Genomic DNA, 14,251 nt, shown 5'->3' on the forward strand with positions numbered 1-14,251 from the left:
TGCTCAGGGATTTTGTGCCATTGCTGGCATCCTTCAGGTGAGTGGGCTTAGAGAGAGTAGAAGAGTTTGGGAAAGGTAATGGAGATGTTACTCGAAGGAGAGGGTAGACATGGCAAGGAAACCTGGCTGGACAAGGATTCAAGACTGAGGCAGAAACTGCAGGATAAAAACAAATTTAGAAGTTTTCAATGTGTGCTGTCCTTCAGCCTCTTGTGCTCACATGGGGACTATATCCTCCTTTTCTGGGCAGGGAATGTGGCATTCCGATTCCTGGTGTAGTGATGTGCTGGGGAGAGCTGGGTGCCTCTGGTGCATAAATCCCTCTGTCCAGTGGTGCTGTGGTGTTGGTGGCTGCAGAATTGGGATGGGAAAGGGAAGTGGGAACTGCAGTGGTGTGGCTTTTCCTGCTGAAGAGATTCCTGACCTGTGTTGGGAGCATTTCCCTTGAGCCAGATAACACAGGTGCACCCACTGGTGGGATCCTCCTGCTTCCCCTGCCCCTTGCTTAGGTGGCAGCACCACATCTTGTAAGGATTTGTTGGGATGTGGAAGCCTCAAGGGAGCAGCCCTGTGCTGGGGCCTGTGCCACCTTCTCACAGCACCAGGCTCCTTTTGCCACCTGCTCCTTGTACCTGCAGCTTCCCTTTCCTTTGGGCTATATTCCTTAGTTTGGGGATTATTTTTTCTTACTTAAAAGGGATCATCAATCTTAGAGCCTTTTAATGTTCGTAGATGTCTTGGTGGTTTTTAAATGGATTATGGCACCCATGAATTTTAGCTATATATAGAGCTCAATAAACAAGTTATATGGGTCGTGTCCCGGTGGAATGCTGCAGCCTGCTGTGGGTCCCACTTCCTGGGGAGCAACATTCTCACCAAGCTGAGCAGAGCTGGATTATTCACCATTTGTTCTATTTCTTACCCAATCACCCGTGTTCAGCTCCTCAGTGGAACCTTGTTGCTGTCAGTTTGGTTTTTCCCAAAATTGATAGAAATTGAATCAGGGCGATTTCTGTGCCTGAGCTGGGGGTGAGGTACACAGTGTAGAGGGGAAGGAGGAGACGGCTTTGGTTGGAAGCACGGGGACACTTCTTGTATTGATATTTTGCGGGTCTCACCCTGGACAGTCACTTTTGCCATGGGCTGGTGTGATCGTGAGTGTTCTCCCACTGCCGTCTGTGAATCCAGAGTGAAACAATCGCCCCAACGCCAACAGAAATCGAAACTGCGGGGGTTTGCAGCACAGTGTGCAGCCTCGGAAGAGGGACGCGCGTGGGTTGGGATCCCAGGGTGGGTGCGAGCAGGGGGTGCTGCCTCTGCCGGCCCCTCCGGGGCAGGGGGACCCTCTCCCCCCCTGCCCGGCTGCCCCCCGGGAGCAGGACCCGGCACGACCCGCTCCTCTCTGCGCTCCGGCGGTGGCCGGGGGGGCCGGGGCGGCCTCCCCCGCGGGGGCCGGGGCTGGGCCAGCGGCGGTGCCGTGTCCCGTCCCCCCCGCGGCGGCCGGGCCCGTCCCCTCCCACCGTGGAGCCAAGTTCAAACCGCGGGCCCCGGCGCAGCGGGACGGGGCCGGACCGGGCTCCCCGGGGCCGCCGCAGGGGCCGCGCCCGCGGGGCTCCATGGTGAGTGCGCCGGGACACCCCTTCTCCCCGGGACCCCCTTCCTCTTCTCCGGGACACCCCTCCCTGGGACCCCACCGATGGACCGGAGCCCGCTGCACTGCCGGGTTGGGGTCGGCTCGGCCAGGGTGGGACTTGCGGCAGCTGCGATGGGGCTTGGGACCTGTCGGGAGGTGACTGGTTCTCCTGGAATGAGGCTTGGACTGACCGCGGGAGGGGCCGGTCCGCCCAGCAAGGGGCTCGGACTGGTCGGCATGGGGCTGGAGCAGCTGGGAAAGGGCTTGCAGCAGCTGGAACGGGGCTGAGCTGGGTCCAAATGGGGCTTGGATTCTTAGGAGGGTCGCGATGGGACGGAGCTCCGTGGGGAAGGGGCTCTGGTCTGGCTGGGGAGGTTGGTCCAGCTGGGATCAGGCTGCTGTGTCTGGGATGAGGCTTAGACCTGGCTGGAATGGGGTTTGGATGTGGCTGAGGGAGAGAACGGAGGGTCTGTCCCTGCCTTGGGGCTCTGGGTGGTGGCAGGGCCCCTTTGGGTAGGAGGGAGTCGGGGACACGGTCCATCTGGCTGGAAGGACCTGGTGACCCCGGTGGGCCCAGGCTGGCGGCAGGAACTGCCCCTTGCTGCCCCGCTGGCTGGGACTGGCAGGAGTGCCACCAGGAGCTGCTCTATCAACAGTGGTGATTCCCCTTATCTCCTCGTATTTGCTGGAGGATTAGAGTGAGGATGAGATTAGCTGTGCCTGTCCTGCACCCGCGCTTCTCCAGGCTGCTCCTTCACTACCAGCTCTCCCCTAGGAAGGGACGTGCCACCTGCCTGTAGCTTGTTGCTGTGGGATAGGGACAAGGGGAGAAGGAATAACCCTAAATCAGCTGCTGAACTTGTTCTCCGTCCTGAAGGGGGAGAAGTCAGGAGCAGGATTTGCCACCTCGGTCTCTCCCTGCATCCGTCGCTTGTCACTGCTGCTTCCCTGCTTTCCATGGTGGGGGTGGGAAGCACCTACTGCACCCGCTGAGCTCCTGTCCTGGCTGTTCCCTGGACTACTCTGCACTTCCTCCCGGGCTGAGCACTGAGCCCAAGCTTGGCTGTCTTGGAATGCTGGAAATAGTGTGCTTTCTCCTGGAAGTGGGTCCCAGTTGTTTAATAAACCACTTCAGGGAAGTAATTCCCATTTTCATGGTAAAATTGCATGGCCTTGCCTTCCTGGCAGAGGAGGCTTCTGGAGAGTAACCCTTAGACTTTGGTCAGGGTGTCCTCATGGAAGCAGTGCTCTCCTTTGATGTCCCTGGGGATTGTACCCTCGGCTCTCTGCTGAATCACCTCTGGGGCAAGATCTCTCAGTGGTTTGCAGGGAGCAAAGCCAGCTGCACAAGGAGGCTCTTCCCTGCCCTTCCCAGCTCCCAGATAGAGCTCAGCACAGCTCTGCTGGAAGATGTGTGGTGATTAAGGAAGCTGAAGAGCCCAGTGGGATTTCTACTGGTTATACAAGGATTTGCTCATGTCCTTGCACATGCCTGTGCTCCGAGATGATGGTTGTGTCCTTGTGTTCCCAGAATTGTGCACTGTTGGATTTTGCATCATGTTAAGCCTCCATCACTCCCGTTGAGCTGCAGGAGCTCAACGGGAGTTTGAAAACGTTTCCTCACCCTTTTGGAGCCAGGTCCAACTCAGCATTGAGTAGGGTGCACAGAGAAGGTGCGGATTTTGCAAACAAACCCCCCAGGTTCTCACCAAAGGGAAGGACAGATGGAGTCTCCCTGGGCTTGGAATTCAATGAGAGAAATTCTTCCTTCTGCCTTCTTGGAGCAAATGCAGAGGTGGTGGGGAAGGCAGTGAGGTGGGGAGCAGCAGGCGTGGTCTGCAGGCAGAGCTGCGGCCCCTTCCTCCTCGCTCCTGCTTTGGCTGTGGTGCAGGGGTTGCATAGTTGGAAGGAGCTGAACTACTTTCTGCCTGCCCAGACCTGACACCTGCGGCATGGGGGTTGTTTGGGAGGGGGTTGATTTTGGGGGGACTTTTCCTGAAAATGTGAAATGACAGAAATGCCAGGATGGGGCCCCAGTGCTGTGCCACTGCTGAGACGTGTTGAGCGTTTGGGCTCCTTTCCTGGCACAAGTTTTGAGCTCCCCATCCTCACTCTGCTGTTGCTGAGCTGCTCAAATATCCCCAAACCTGGTCACTTGAGCTTGTGCTGGCTTTTCTTCAAAGCCCTGGGACTTATCCCTGCCTCAGAGGGTCCATCCACCCCCTCCCTGTGCCCCTCTGCCAGCTCAGGTGTCAGCACTTGGGGTTCCCCGCTCTGCAGGGGCCAGCACGGGGCTGTTGGGAAGGTTTGGAGCCAGGAGGCTTGGAGGGAGCTAGGATGTGCTGGTGAGAGCAGATGCTTGTGCTGCTTCTGTCTGGCTTGTGGTGAGGATGCCTGAGCCTGGGATGAGCATTCTTTGAGGGTGCTTGGATCTATTTGGGCTGAGGTGTGGATATTGCTGGTGGGGACCAGGCAGCTCCTGCCTCCAGCTCCTCTCCAAGGAGCCTGGCACATCCTTCCCTGCTCCCCTTGGGCTTTGGTGCTTGAGGTTTTCTGGCCTTGAAATGCCACAAATTTGGGATCTACTGGAACCCTGCTGGGGCAGAGAGCTCAGGGATGAGCCCCGTAGACTGACACAGGTCCCTGGCACAGCTCTGTGCTAAGAACCTGGCTGCTGGCACCGGAGAGTTCTGTGTGTGCCATGGGCAGCACTGCTGAGCTGGGCTGAAGCTGGAGCAGTTTCCCAAGGTGAGATGGCTCATCTGGAAAGGATGTTCTTTGGGAAAGGAGACAGTTGAGGCTCTTCCATCATGTGTTGCATCTTCAGGTCTGATGGAGCTTCTCACTGGGGGTTGAAGGCAGAGCCCAGAACATTCCTTAATCCCCAGCTGACTCTGAGCCTTTCCCTGGCAGATTTTCCCCCGGGTGCTCTCCTGTGCTGTTCTGCTGCTCCTGCTCGTGGCTGTGCTAAGCAGAGGCAGGAGGTGCAGCATCGCCAAAATCCTCCGGCAGTACCGCGCTGTCATCTTCCATGAGATCCAGAACCTGGTGAGCCAAGGCAGGGATCTGCCTGGGGGCCCAGCCCTGCCTCTGGGAATGCTGCTGGGCTGGATGCAGCCCTGCTGTGGGATGTGGGGAGGGATGAGCTTGGAGGTTTTAATATGGAACTGGCTGCTTTGCCAACAGTGCTGGGGAGGGGGTTGTTTTCAAATGGGGGATCCTTGCTCCAAGTGGAAGGCACCGATCCTGCGAGGTGCTGGATCTTCTTGCTTTATTTCTCCAGAGGAACCTGACTGGGTCGGTGTACAGGAGCGGGAGGGCTGGGCCCGCTTGTCGTTCGGACAAGGTGAGCACCGAGGGACACAGGGCTGGGGCATCACATGGGCTGAGCCCTCAGGGAGCCACGGAGCCTCCCCCACTGCCCGGGGTCCTGTGCTTCTCTCCTCTGCAGGACCAGAAGATCCTGCTGTCCATCTACAACATCAGCATGTCCCTGCGGGAGGTGGGGGCCAGCACCCTGCAGGGCCCTGAGGAGCTGGCAGTCTGGAGGGTGGCCAGGAACACTGAGATCGTGCTCCGGGAGAACTGCAGGAAAATCAGCAAGGTAGGAAGCCCTCTACTTCCCAGCCATCCCAGTGGCTCCCAGTTCCCAGGGCTGTGGGCAGACCTTGCCTTGTTTTGTGCTCTCCTGGCTGCCTGTGAGGAGTCTCCAGGCTCTGCCTGCAGCATTCCAGGAGCTGGGGGATGCTGATGGCACATCCATGCCAGGGAGCTTTAGAATAACCAGGGAGGGAAGTTCAGTTGTGGCAGCGTGGGATAGGCTGGGGCGGGGGGGTTTACCACCACCTCCCCAGTGAGTTTTTCCACCTGTGCCACGATGGGAGCTGAGGGCTGATGGGAGCTCAGGGCCTTGTCCTGGGGGGATGCTCACGCTGTGGGTGCATTTACCCAGTCCGGCTCTTGCTCCTGGGTGCTCATAAGCAAGAATTGGGATTTCTCTCCAAAGGGCTGGTCTGGGTTCCTTCGGCATCCCTGGGGCTCTGCCGAGGAGGCCCCATCCAGGAGGATCCTGATGGCAGCATCAGCAATTCATTAACCAGCTGGCAAACCCCAGGACAGTGAAGTGCCAGCTCCCAGCTCTGCCTGACCCTGGCACAATGCTGGCACTGTCTTCCCTTCCACTTCTGGGGACATTGGCTGGGGACAACCCTGCCTGGGGTCTGCTGGTGTGGAATGGAGCTGCTGCTGCTCTGGAGACCTGATCTGGTGTCCATAGATGTGCTGTGGGGTGCACACTGCCAGCTCAGACAGGGACAGCCATCCATGGGTCCTCTTGGGGACCTGAGACCATATCCTTACCATGGCTATAGGCAGTTTGGCCACCCCAGCCATGCAGAGCCTGCGCGTGGTGGCTTTTGTCCCCTGACTAACATCTCTGTGATGCGGGGCGGGGGGGGGGGGAATTCTGCTCCTTCCCTCACCACATGGAGCGCAGAGCCCACCACACACGGCCCCGGCACAGCCCCGGCGCGGAGGACCCGGCCGCAGGAGGAAGCAGCTGCGGGAGATCGGCAGGAGGGCGGAGAGGCTGGTGACCTGCTGGGAGAAGCTCAATGTCCTGCACGCACCCCGCCAAGCACCCTGGGACTCGTAGGGACGCCCTCGCCGCACGCCGGGGGATGTGCAGCTCCAGCACCGGGGCTGCCAGTGGCTTGTCTGGGGACCTGGGACAAACTCAGCCCTGAGGGCAGAGGGGTTGCTGCCAGCAGGTGCCCAGCTGAATTCATCCTTCTGCTCCAAGCGGTGCCCAGGGGCCGGATCCACCACCCGTGGTTGGGGCTGGCAGGGTGGTTTGCTGTGGGATGGGTGTGACAGAAAGCTGGAACACCAGAAACACTGGGAAGAAGAAGGGGAAGAACTGAAAATAGAAGGTGAGGGGTGGATTCTGCCTTGCTTCTGGCCCTGCAGCACCTGCTGCTCTTTTGGGGACAATGGGTGTGTTTTGGGGCAGAAAGAGGACAGGTGGGGCCATGGCTCCGGGGGCTCTGCTGGAAGTGGGACCACAGTCCATCTGCAAGGCTCTGAGGGTGTTTGGGCTGTGGATGGGGACAGGTGTCCCTGAGGCACTGCTGGGATATGCACCCACAGTGGACAGGGAAGTCAGGGTGCATCACTGGGCACATGGGGAAGCCTGGGGAGTTCCAGTACCAAAAAATCCCAGGCAGGTGCAGGGTCTCGAGGCCAGGCTCAGCCTCGGTGACGGGCAGCACTGTGGAGGGGCCCGGCTGCTTGGCACTGTGGGTGCCCCAGCAGGAAGGGAATGGTGGGGTGTGAGGTGAGGTGAAGGGCATCCTCCCTTGTCACTGTGCCCTGCCAGCACCCTGTCTGTGGCCTCCACTGCTCTGTTGGGTGGCAAACAGTCTCTGGGAAGCCATAAATAAAACCTCTCCTTCCCTGGAAGTACTTTGGATGCTTTATCTGGTGATCCAAGGGCTCTTGTGGATGGAGCTGGCACAGTGCAGGGTCTGGGCATGGCGCTGGGCCCATGGAAGGCCAGGCAGGAGCCTACAGCAGTGGACGGCACCATGTCATCCTGCCTCTGCTCACTGGACTTGCATCCCTGGTGTGTGGGCAGTGGAAGACAGGAGCTGCTTTCTTGGGAGGCCATTTCCCCTGGAGCAACAGCCAGGAAGGCCTGCAGTGTGGCCCTGCCTCAGTTTCCCCAGCCCGGCTCCGCCCGTGTGGACGCTGTCCCAGCACTGAGCGGGGACAGCCCTGCGCGGGGATGGCTCTGGAGGACACGAGATGGCAGCAGTGGGCTGTGAGCGCTGAGCGGAGCCGTGTGTTCCCATGGCCACACCAGCATCGCCGGCCCTCGTCCCCGCTCCGGGCAGGGCTGTGGCCAGGGGGGCAATGAGCGCTGCCGGTGAGTGGGACACCCACCCCTGTGCCCTGGAGGAGATGGGGAGCGGCTTTCCCTGGGGGTTTCTGTGTGGTTCAAACATCCGGCTGGGCAGGGGGGATTCAGGGAGGGGAAATCAGGGAATGCTTAGGGGTCGTTGCCCATCCCCTGCGTCTGGGAACTGGGCTGGAAGGAGCTGGAAGGGCCGTACAGCCAGGAGTGGGTGGGAGAGAGCCCTCCCTGCCCTGGACACGTCGGAGTCTCCAGGTGTGGCAGGGTGCAGGCAGGACCCCTTGACTGGTGGGGCAGGACAGGGACCCTGTTTGGGGGGTGAGAGCAGGGGGGTGCAGCCTGGGAATGCTGCTCTTGTGGGGTCCCTGGAAGGTGCTGTCTGCCTGGCATGGGGCAGGTTGGCAGCAGGAGCCATCCAGGGAGCTCCAGCTCGGCACATCCCAATGCCAGCAGCCTCCCGGTGCCGTGCTCCTCCCCGGCTGGCCCCTTAGTGCCTGGGCTTCTTCCTCTCAGCTCCGTCCTCCTCCTCGGGAGCGAGCACTGCCCTTTCTCTGCCTCCACAAGAGGTTTTGCACTGGTTTAATTCCTAGTTTTTTTCTTATTCTCCCTCCCTTATCCCAACCACCGTCCCTCCACAGCCTGCTGGCATCCCAAAATAGCCCTCTTGATGCTTGATATCCCATGGATGAGGCTGGGGGCCACGGCAGGACCTGATAGCTCCTGCACCAACAGGATTGGGACGGTGGCTTGGGACAGGGTGACTCACAGCCTTTTTCTTTATCAAGGCTGGAGCAAAGTCCCCTCTTCCAGTGACCTGTCAGCACCTTCCCAGATAAACCAAAGCAAAAACCACCTCCCTTTACTACCCTTCCCTCACAGGCAGCTGCTGCCGAGCTGGGAACCTGGTGCGGCAGTGGGAATGAGTGCATGGAAAGGAAAGAAAGAGTGAAGGAAGAAGCAACCGGGAGGGAGGGGGAAAAACGAGGTCGAAGTGGTGGTGGAATCACAGCAAAAACAGCCGGAAAAAGGAAACAGGCCCTGAAAAGTCAAATAAAAATAGCAGCGAGGCGAACCCAAGTGTGCAGCACATGGGAGTGAGCGCATTTCCTTCGAGGGCAGCACCGCACGCTCCCGGCTGCTCTGGGGGGGCCGCTCTGATGTGGCTCCAGCCGCTGCCATGGCCCCCCCAGTGCCCCCGTGCTGTGCCAGGCACTTGGCAGCAGCTCAGCGCCCAGCCAGCCCCCGCCTCGCCCGGGGTCCCTGCGTGCCCTTGTGCAAGCCCCTGCACACTGGGGCTGCGGGGACGTGGCAAAGGCTGCACAAGGGTGTTAGAGCTGAAGGGGTGCAGGGCCGTGCCCGCACCCCCGCCTTGTGCCCTGTGCCGCCGGCGTCGCTTTGCCAGATGCATCCGAGCGCTGTGCGAGCAGCACAATCTCGGCTTCCTCCCCTCCCCGCTTGTTTTGCAATCACAGCGGGGTCCCGCTGGGAGATAGGGGTTGGTGGAGGGGCTGCGGGGACAGGGATAGGGGCGAGGATGGGGGGTGGTGCTCCTTGCCAGGACCAGTGGGCTGCATCCCAGCCCAGCTTGGGGCTGAGCTCGGAGGCAGCAGCAGAATCCAGGGGCAGTGTCTGGGGGACAGTGCCGGGGGATCAGTGGGGTACTGTGCCTGAGGCCCACAGAGGGGTGCAATGCCCTGGTGCTGTGCTGCGGGTCCACAACAGGGTACCGTGCCCAGGGACTGCACTTGGGGAGCTTTGCCAGAGGTCCACACTGGGGGAACATGCCTGGGGACCATCCTGGGGGACAGGGGCTTCTGTGATTCCACAGAGGCACATTTCAGCCCTCCTCACCACCACTGTCCCACTGAAAGGCAGCTGTCCCTGAGCCGTCACTATCTTGGGGTGCCAGCAGTCCCCTTGGCTCCAGGGGACCCTTGCCCACATAAGCCCCCTGCTTCAATCCTCACTCCCTTTGCAGCGGTCCTGGCAGTCCTGGCACATGCAGGCTGTGTCTGTTGGAGGAGAGCAGTGTTTTGTTCTCTCCCATCTCCCTGAAGCTTCATGAAGCTGCTGAAAGCCCAGATTTACAGTGTGATAAACGCTGGAGGCTCTGTGAAATATCTGACTGCTCCATCCTTTGGAGAGTGACTGGTTTGGAGGAGCGGGGAGCACTGGGCAGCACACCCAGAGGCAGAACAGCGGGTCCCAGGGAAGAGGGATGGCCGGGACTGGGGCTGATGGAGCTGAGCCACGACCCAGGTGGGTCCCAGCACCCCTGGCCATGGGTCACGGGGCGCCTGAGCCCCTCTGGGCAGTGGGAAAACGCTGAACCCCCATCATTTCTTGAGCCTCTTGCTGGTTTTGGAGCATCTGCCGACCAGATTGTGCTGCGGCGTGCCGGGGTGCCCGTGCCAGGACATGCCAGCCGGGAGGAGGGGTGTGCCCGGGCCCAGCTCCGGGTGTGCTCCCTTCCTGCGCCCTCATCGCTCGCTCCCCTACTGGGTGCCGCGGGCTGCTCAGCGGGAGCCTGCGTCCTCATCCTCACTGGGAAGGGCTGGGAGATGCTGGAAAGTGGCTCTGCCTGCTCCACTGTCTCCGACAGCAAGAGGTTCGCAGCCTCGGGGCTGTGCCTGCATGTGGGTGTGAGTGTGTGCTGGGATGTGTGGGCATGGATGTGTCCGTGCGTCACATGTGTGTGTGTGTGTACCTGTGTGAGTGTACCTGTGTCTCTGGGCACATGCCTGGGGTGTTCCGAGTGTGTGCAGGGCTGTGCACACACGTGTGTGTGATTCCAGGTGTGCACACGCCTGTGCCTGCGACGGGATGGCTGCAGGCCCTGGTGCCGCTGTCCCCGTGCCCCGTTCTCCCCGTGCCGGGGCTGGCATTGGAGCCAGCAGGCCTCGACACGGGGGCAGCCACCGAGCCTGGGGTGACGGCTTTCACGGGGCCTGGGTGCTGCCGACCCGGCCCCGGTGTTATCGCGGCTCCCCGGGCGGGTGCCGGCTCCGGCGGGTGCCCTCACCCAGCAGTGGGGAGGGGCCCCGCCGGTCCCCGCTCCGATGGCTCCACACTGTCACGGGGTACATCCACACCGACCTGCCAAGAAGCCGGGGGGCTTCTGGGGCTCGGCTGGGGAAGGGGGAACCAAGATGCCTCCCACCCCCATGGCCCCTGGCCCCACTGCTCGGCCCGCAGCATCCTGCGCCGGGGCCCATTGTTCGGCCGCGCCGGGCTGCGGGGCAGGATTTCTTTGTCAGAGCTCGGCAGTATTTTATTCTAACAATTAACCAAACACGCCCGGGCCTCCAAGCCTGTTTGTGATTATTGGAGGGCGAATTCCCCAGCCTCTCTCCCTCTTGGTGTTGGCTCCGCCTGGGGCTGCACCGGGTGGAAGGGATCCAGCCCCTCTCCCACCCGCTCAGGGTTGGGGACCCCCAACCGCGCCGGCAGCCCCCCACTCCTGCAGCCAGCGCTGGGGGGCTCGGTGGCCTCGACCCCCTTGGGAGGCCGCGAGCATCGCCCGCATTGTCTCGGCAGCAGCGGGATCCGAGGGGGCGCAGGGGCAGCGGTGATTCATGGCAGGGGGGATGTGAATCACAGCCCTCGCTCTCCGGGCAGGATGCGGCCCTGCGCTCCCAGCTTGCCGCATGCCAGCCATGGACCGCAAGCTTTGTCCTCCGCAGGGTGGAAGCGGCTCGCTGCCCGTGGTGGGATGGGATGGGGCCACTGCTCTTCCTGGGATGCTGGCGCAGCTTTCCCAGCTCCAGCTTCGGGGTGGGACGAGGATGCTGTGGGCTGTGAGTGCCTCCTGCATCCTGGCTCTCTCCGAGGCTCCTCGCCGTGCTTGGGCTTCATCCTCATTGCTGCACCAGTGGTAAAAGAGCTGGGGCTTCCCTTTACAAACTCTCCCGAAGGGTGAACTGCCCAGCTCAGGTTATCAAGTTCCTGTAAAGTCCTTTGCTTGAGGCCATCTCCCTGATGCTGCAGTTCCACACTCCAAGCAGTGGATGCTGAGTTCCTTTCCTGTAGCTGTGGCCTGAGCTGGCAGCCCCCTCCAGGTGTTGCTCGTTGTGGGCAGGGGAATCTGGAGCTGAGGGTCGGGGTGGGCACTGAGGATGATGCTGCTCACTGAGAGCAAAGCAGCCGGAGCCGGTGCCCTGCAGAGCAGCCATCTGGGTTCGTCGGGGGCTGTTAACCATCCCGGGGGAGACATCCTGAGGTTGTTTCTCTGCTGCCGGGAATGAACGGATGCTGGGAGACACTGGGGTACATCAGGAGGTTTGCAGCTGCAGGGTGGGAGGACGGAGAGGGGACCAGCGCTGTGGTGCTGGCCCAGCTTCTCCAGCATCCTCGGCAGCCAGAGCCAGGCCTGGCGCAGGAGTGAGTGCAGATAACATCTCCTGCCTGCTGATCCTGCCGGTGACATTGCCTGGCCCTCCCTGCAGCTGCATGCACGCCACTGCCTAAACCTGCTCCTTCAGAGCCAGGGCTCCTTCCTCAGCGCTGCTGTCTGGCCCCGGGCTCTCAGCCTGATCCTGGATCTTAAAATACAGCGAATCATCGAAGCAGAGCCGCTCGGGCGGCCGGGCCAGGCAGGGCAGCCGGAGGGCGGCACCGGTGAGCAGCCCGGCGAGCAGCGAGGCACCGACGGCCACCGCCAGCCCCGCTGCCTGGCACAGCGCCTGCCCGCCCCCCCCGCGGCCCCTCCACTGTCCCTCCACCACCTCGCTGGCATTGCCCCCAACGGGGGACAGCTGAAAGGAGTGGGACCCGGAGGTGTCCTTGGACGCCACCAGGACGGCCACGACGCTGGCTGCGGCGCCGAGGATGCCGGGCAAGCCGTGGAGGTTGTGGATGCCGCACTGGTCGTGGAATGTGAGCTTCCTCCCCAGGAGCGGGGCGAGGAACCTGAAGCCGAGGACACACACCACGGCCGAGAGGCTGCCGAGGGCAAGAGCGGCCACTGGTGGCATGGACATGTCGGCCACCACGCCGATGGCCACCCCGCCGGCCAGGCTGCCGTTCTGCAGGTGGCCGGGGCTGAGCCTGCCGTCCCTCTCCAGCAGGCTGGAGGCCACAACAGTGGTTATGGCGCTGGCATTCATGGCCAGGAGGGTGTTCAGGATGGCGCGGTGCTGGGCATTGCCCGGCTGGCAGAGGACAGCCACGAAGCTGGGCCAGAAAACCCAGAGGATGAGTGTCCCCACCAGGGACATGAGATCAGAGCGGGATGTTGGGGTCTCCTTGGGGTGCAATGGCTGCTGCGTTGCCCTGAACAGACCCTTGGAGACACCGAGGCCAAAATAGCAGGAGAAGACGTGGATCGTGATGGTGCCACCCACATCCTGGACACCCAGACAGGTGACAATGACCCACTCGCTGGTGAGGTAGATGGGGATTTCACAGATGGCCATGACGAGCAGCTGGCAGGGGCTGGCCCTCCCCAGGATGGCCCCCACGGAGATGAGCACTGTCACAGCAGCGAACTCAGAGATGAGGAGTTTGTGGAGGTCCAGGTGGATCTGGCCGTGGTGGAAGTGGTGGAGCAGGCCCTGCAGCACCAGTGCCCACTGCACGGAGAAGATGAGCAGGAGGAAGTTGTGGGTGAGGGCACTGAACCCGTAGCGGGGCAGGAAGGTCAGCAGGAGTCCCAGCCCCACCACCAGCATCACCTGGATATCCTGGAAGAAGGGGAAGGTGCTGTAGACCTGGTTGGCCACCAAGTTGGTATCCTCCGCCTGCGCTGAAGCCTCATCATAGGTGACAAAGAGGGCAAAGAAGAGGAGCAGGGCACCCTGGAAAAGCCCCAGGAAGAGGGGCAGGAGGCGACGGGAATGGGTGGAGGGTGGCACGGCCATCCGGGAGTGGGCAGGAGGGGATGGTGGCCAGTGGTCAGCAAGGCACTGGTGTAAGATGACAGCCCAGCAGCACTTCTGGGGTGAGCTCTGCTTGCTCCTACATCGGGGGTTTTATGGCCATGGTTAACTTTTAACCAAAGATCTAAGTTCATGTGCCAGAAGAGGAGGGGTTTGCCCCTCCCTTCTTTAAACACAACACCCATAAAATAGCCACATGTTCTTGTTTGGCCACTATAAAAGTGGACATGAGGGGCATTATGATTTTGAAGGGAAACAAGAAAAACCTGAGGTGGGGCAGACAAGGGAGAAGGAGTTTGGTGAGGAGCTGGCCAGGGATGGCAGTACCATGGCACTCACCCCCATTTAACTTATCCCCATCCAGGAACAGGGACCTCCCTGCTGCAACCCTGAAATGATGCTGGCAGCTCAGACAACCCCAGCTCCCGGTCTGGCTCTTCCACATCCCTCTCCAGGTTGGCTCTGGCACTGCCGCCATCCCATTCTGTGGGATGATGCACGTTTTCCTCATCCACCACTTGGATTTTGAGAAGCACCATAAAGCTCCAAAGTCAGGGTTGAAAAGATCCTTTTCTCACAGGTTTGCATTGGCTTAAATGGCTGGAAATTCATTAACAATTAGCGCGCGAGAAAAACAAAGACCAGAGCAGCCAAGCAGCTACCCCGAAGTTTCTGGGTTGCTGCTTAGTGTGACATTTTGCCAGTGAATGTCTGGAAAAAAAAAATTAAAAAAAAAATATATGAGAACCACAAGAACAAAAGGCAGAAGGGTTGGTAAATATTTGTTCCAGAGAGGAGATATTTTTGTGCTGTCCCTGATCTCAACAC

At 60.7% G+C, this 14,251-nt stretch overlaps 2 protein-coding genes across 2 annotated transcripts; one reads left to right on the top strand and one right to left on the bottom strand.

Moving 5' to 3' along the window:
- Positions 1 to 1,571: 1,571 nt before the first annotated feature.
- C17H20orf204 (chromosome 17 C20orf204 homolog) lies at positions 1,572 to 7,093 on the top strand. Its single transcript, XM_048322319.1, has 5 exons — positions 1,572 to 1,619; positions 4,547 to 4,681; positions 4,917 to 4,979; positions 5,085 to 5,237; positions 6,129 to 7,093. The coding sequence occupies exons 1-5, from the start codon at positions 1,617 to 1,619 to the stop codon at positions 6,285 to 6,287; spliced, it is 513 nt and encodes a 170-aa protein (XP_048178276.1). The 5' UTR covers positions 1,572 to 1,616; the 3' UTR covers positions 6,288 to 7,093.
- A 4,917-nt stretch (positions 7,094 to 12,010) lies between these two features.
- LOC125334991 (ammonium transporter Rh type B-like) lies at positions 12,011 to 13,405 on the bottom strand. Its single transcript, XM_048322228.1, has one exon. The coding sequence runs from the start codon at positions 13,403 to 13,405 to the stop codon at positions 12,011 to 12,013; it is 1,395 nt and encodes a 464-aa protein (XP_048178185.1).
- Positions 13,406 to 14,251: the final 846 nt, after the last annotated feature.

This window comes from Corvus hawaiiensis, chromosome 17 (genome assembly GCF_020740725.1).
Source record: "Corvus hawaiiensis isolate bCorHaw1 chromosome 17, bCorHaw1.pri.cur, whole genome shotgun sequence".
Taxonomy (NCBI): Eukaryota; Metazoa; Chordata; class Aves; order Passeriformes; family Corvidae; genus Corvus; species Corvus hawaiiensis.

Excerpts from the sequence above, each read along its gene's own strand:
- C17H20orf204 (XM_048322319.1), top strand. Across the intron at positions 4,682-4,916 it reads TCCATGAGATCCAGAACCTG|AGGAACCTGACTGGGTCGGT; the intron begins GTGAGCCAAGGC and ends TTATTTCTCCAG. Across the intron at positions 5,238-6,128 it reads ACTGCAGGAAAATCAGCAAG|AGCCCACCACACACGGCCCC; the intron begins GTAGGAAGCCCT and ends CATGGAGCGCAG.
- LOC125334991 (XM_048322228.1), bottom strand. The coding sequence starts at position 13,405 with ATGGCCGTGCCACCCTCCACCCATTCCCGTCGCCTCCTGCCCCTCTTC.